The sequence below is a fragment of the Humulus lupulus genome, chromosome 7 (assembly GCF_963169125.1).
Source record: "Humulus lupulus chromosome 7, drHumLupu1.1, whole genome shotgun sequence".
NCBI lineage: Eukaryota > Viridiplantae > Streptophyta > Magnoliopsida > Rosales > Cannabaceae > Humulus > Humulus lupulus.
Window position 1 is genome coordinate 71,431,599 of NC_084799.1, and position 4,403 is coordinate 71,436,001.

The 4,403-nt window shown below is 30.9% G+C and overlaps 1 protein-coding gene across 3 annotated transcripts; it reads left to right on the forward strand.

Moving 5' to 3' along the window:
• The first annotated feature begins 505 nt into the window (after window positions 1-505).
• LOC133788271 (bifunctional bis(5'-adenosyl)-triphosphatase/adenylylsulfatase FHIT) lies at window positions 506-2,881 on the forward strand. 3 transcript variants are annotated; one of them, XM_062225689.1, is made up of 6 exons: window positions 506-640; window positions 780-890; window positions 1,697-1,843; window positions 2,158-2,256; window positions 2,342-2,505; window positions 2,772-2,881. In XM_062225689.1, the coding sequence occupies exons 1-5, from the start codon at window positions 536-538 to the stop codon at window positions 2,456-2,458; spliced, it is 579 nt and encodes a 192-aa protein (XP_062081673.1). In that variant the 5' UTR covers window positions 506-535; the 3' UTR covers window positions 2,459-2,505; window positions 2,772-2,881. The 3 variants fall into 3 exon arrangements, with proteins under 3 accessions (XP_062081673.1, XP_062081672.1, XP_062081671.1); XM_062225688.1 differs by having other exon boundaries at window positions 2,673-2,839; XM_062225687.1 differs by lacking the exon at window positions 2,772-2,881 and having other exon boundaries at window positions 2,342-2,641.
• The last annotated feature ends 1,522 nt before the right edge of the window (window positions 2,882-4,403 follow it).

Below are 4,403 nucleotides of genomic sequence, written 5' to 3' on the forward strand. Positions count from 1 at the left end.
TGTTTTTGCAAAGTATCATTTTGGTACCATCTGTTTTCAATAATGTTCATATGGTACCCTGTATTTTAAAATCGTACATATTTGGTACCCTAAACTCAAATTTGAATGATAAAATTTTGTCAATTTAATCAAACTGCTGTCAATTATGTAAGTTATAAATTTAAATTTAATTACATAATTACATATAACTGATGATAGTTTAATCATATTGACAAAATTTTATCTATCAAATATGAATTTAGGGTATCAAATATGTACGATTTTAAAATACAGGGTACCATATGAGTATTATTGAAAACAGAAGGTACAAAAATGATACTTTGCAAAAACACAGGGTGCCAAATAAGTATATTCCTTTATTAATTTTATAATATTCACCAATGTCAAATAGGTAAAACAAAATATTTTGTTTTTTAACGACTGAAATTATTATTTAGAAAAAATGAAATAAAATATAGAATACATTAGTTGAATTATTTAATTAATTAATTTTAAAGTAGCTTAGAATATTGGAGCGAAAGGAGAGCTCCAGAGAATGGTAAAGCATTCAGCGTTGCAACTATTCCCCTCTTTGGCTCCGCATATCAGTGGTTTCGTCGCTCGTTCATCCACACCGCTCCGACGTATCTCCACCACCAAGGTAAGTACTACTCCGACCTAATCTAACCTAACCTTAACAAACCAAACCAAACATCCTTCCTCTTTCTTTCTTTGTTTTTTTTCTAATATATTTTTTATCGATTTTCATTTTGATTTTTCGATAAATTCATTATACCCAGATGGCTATGGACTGCTATAAGTTTGGGCCTTATAAGATAGACGAAAAGGAAGTGTTCTTCATGTCCCACTTATCTTATGCCATGGTCAATCTCCGTCCTGTTCTTCCTGGTATGAGCCATGACTGACTCTTACATCTTCTTCGTTGACTGGACTTTTTGCAGCTATCAATACTATTACTACATAATTAGGCTCAAGCTAAGCAACGGAAGCAATCTGTTTTCTTTACATTTCTCCACTATTGAGTTGATTGTCGCATAACAATTTCTTAGTGTAGAATATCCCTTTTTTTTTTTTTTTTTTTTCTTTCCTTTTATATAAAAATTCATTTTTGGGTCTATTTGGGTGCTAGTTTGTGCTGTTTATGTGATTATATCGATGTGTTATTCCAGTAGTGATAATTTGTTTTTCTTCCTTTTCTTTTGCAGGTCATATCCTTTTTCTTATGAAGTTTAAATGACATTTTGATATTTTTGATATGTTTGCATAAAAATAAGGCTAAATTGTGCTATTTTTTTCGAAATGTGTTGCTTTCAGAAATTTTGGCATTCTGCTGTAAATAAATAATTAAAAAAATAACCCTCTGTATTTGCATCATGAGTTCATGCATTTATTAATTGGGATTATTTTTTTGATTGTTCATGTAAATGATGATTTTAGGTCGAATTTTTACACAAGTGCAGAGCAGTTTCTAAAAGAATTATCAGTTTTCCTTACAGCATATGTATGTTTGTATTCAACATTCAAATCAATACAAACTTGTAACATGTAAACCAATTAACCAAAGTTGCATGCCTCAAATGAAATGTCCTCTAAACCCATGTTAAACTTCATTGGCAATGCTACTGGTGCATTCGTAAAAACGGTCCAATTTGCTTATAAGTCATTTCGATTTTGTTACCTTGACAATATGTATGTACATGTGCTTGTCTGCCCGAGGCGTGAAGTGAAACGCTTTGTTGATCTCACTGTCAACGAGACTACCGATCTATGGATCACAGCACAAAGGATTGGTGCTCAGCTCGAGAGCTTCCATAAGGCATCATCTCTCACATTCACAATACAAGTGGGTGCTATTTATTTCTTTCAATTTTCATGTCAATTTTTCTCTCAATTTAGTATGAGTTTCAATGTTTGTCACCTTGAGTTATCGAGGATGACGTTTTCAGGTGATGAATGTAGAATAGCAAGAACCTGCATTTTGTGTTTGTTCAATGGGATTTTTTTCTTTCTCTATTATGTCTTGATGGAAGCTACTTCATAAGAGCCTCCTTATACCATCCCTTTCTGCATCTATTGCTACTCAGCGCAGTGATTGATGAAAATGGTTGGAGACCTTTAGAGAAAACTGACTGCTTGATCTTTGTTTTGAAAATCTAGGACGGGCCTCAGGCAGGACAATCTGTACCCCATGTTCACATTCATATTATACCACGGAAAGTTGGCGATTTTGAGAATAATGATGACATATACGATGCTGTAAGATGGAAATTTCTTCCTGTCCTTGATATTGGGTTCTTATGTTTAAATATTGTTGGACTCTTATTCGGATTTGGTGGTGTAGATTGACAACAATGATAAGGAACTAAAAGAAAAGCTGAACCTGGATAAGGAAAGGAAGGACAGAAGCTTTGAGGAGATGGCTCAAGAAGCAGAAGAATATAGAAAGCTATTCGTGTAGACCATGCATATGCAGTGGAATATGTTACCAGTTGTTTTCTTTGACTTGTAAGTAAAGACTATCTGATAATCACAATTGACTATATATACAGTTTTCTGTTATGTACTGTTAATTGAATATTTACAAAATGTTGGAGTCAGATTGCTAACACTATCTGTTAATTAAACATTACTTACTTTTTCACTTTGTTTTTGGTTTCAATGGGACATATTAGGGGAAATGAAGATTTGCAGGCTGAGAAAAACCCTGCTGTGCATTCAATGTTGTTGTGATCTTTATTTACTTTGCAATAAGTATGTCATTTTTGTTGCAGCTTTGGACTAGTATTTACTCTCCATTGGACTTGTGAAATGCTATGATTTTCTGTTCATCCTGCAAAAATAGATATATGAGATACCTTTTCTCTTTTTTGAGGGGAAAATATGAGATACCTTCAAAAATAAAAATAAAATACACCTTTCGTAATTTTTAATTTAATGGAGTTCTTTATTAATAACAGTATGGGTGTATAAGCAAAAACTGTCAAATAAAAATGGAAAATTTTCAAAAGTACATTTATTTAAATAAAAAAATTCATTTACAAAGAGTAATGATACTCTTAAATTTACACACTACAATTTTTTTTTACAAAAATACCATTTTTTTTTACAAAAATACCAAGGCGTACAAAGGGGTATAATATCAGTGTTTTTCTTTTTTGTCAGCAAGTTATTTTAGAAACAATATCTTCAAAATCAATTATAGGCCGATACATTTGTGAATAAAATTTACATAACTAATTTTAAATTAAAAATATATTTTTTTAACTAACATGTATTTGAAATAGTTTCTTTCTTAATCAAAAATATAATTTGTAACTAACTTTTATATAACTAAAAATACATTTTTGTAACTAATACTTGTTAAATATTTAACAATATTTATGAAACTAATCTTTAAGGGAAATTTTCAAAAATACATACATATATATATATATATATATATATAAAACGTATAATTCACTTGTAATAATTAACTCAAAACTACATAAATAAAAGTTTTTTATTCAAAATTACATCTTTTCTTTTCACCTGGCGACAACCATTGCCGACGACAATGTGAGCTTCAATCTTCAACCAAAAATTAATCCTTCCAAATCCAAATCATGAAAGCAACTAAAATCATTTTAAATTCCAAAAGACCAGCAAAATCTAAGATCGAAAACCAAACTGGAATCAACTATTTTCATGAACCAGTCATTCCGATCAACAACTATTTTCATGAACCAGCCATTCCGATTGGTGACCTCTACAAATAGCTGTAACCTCTACAACCCAACCCAGTCCACTCGATTTCGATACTCATCAGTACCAGTCTCAGCCACGACGTTGCTTTTTGTAGTTGAATCTTCGTCGGCAGTATCCCAGCCCACTCCGCCTCCGTGGCTCCCTCTCCTTGTTTTCGCTGCCACCAGCTACAAGGTATCCTACTACTACTACTACTCACTCATTGCAAATATCTTTGAAATTTTTTAATATCTGAACTTGTAGTTTTTTTTTTTTAACTTTTGAATCTTTAGGCTTGTTTCACTCTAAATATATATATATATATTTATGTTTATATATGTAAGTGTGTGTAAATGTCATTATTAGATAACTTGGAGTAGATAGCAAAACAAATCTTTTCTTAGTTTGATGTGGATCTTTTTGGATGTCAAAGTTAATCTTTCATTTGTGTTTTTCAGCTTGTTTAATGGCAGAGCAGAGGAAATGTTTTTTAAGTTGGGCATTTTCAAAAATTTGTTCATTTTTTTCTCCCAAATTCTCAATATTACAATGGTTTTGATCCTTTATCAAAAGACACTTTTTGTTTTGATTATTCTCATGTATATATATATATAGAAATTACTGTATAAATTGATAGAACTATTAGTTGTTCAATTATAATTATCTTATAGAAATTTTTG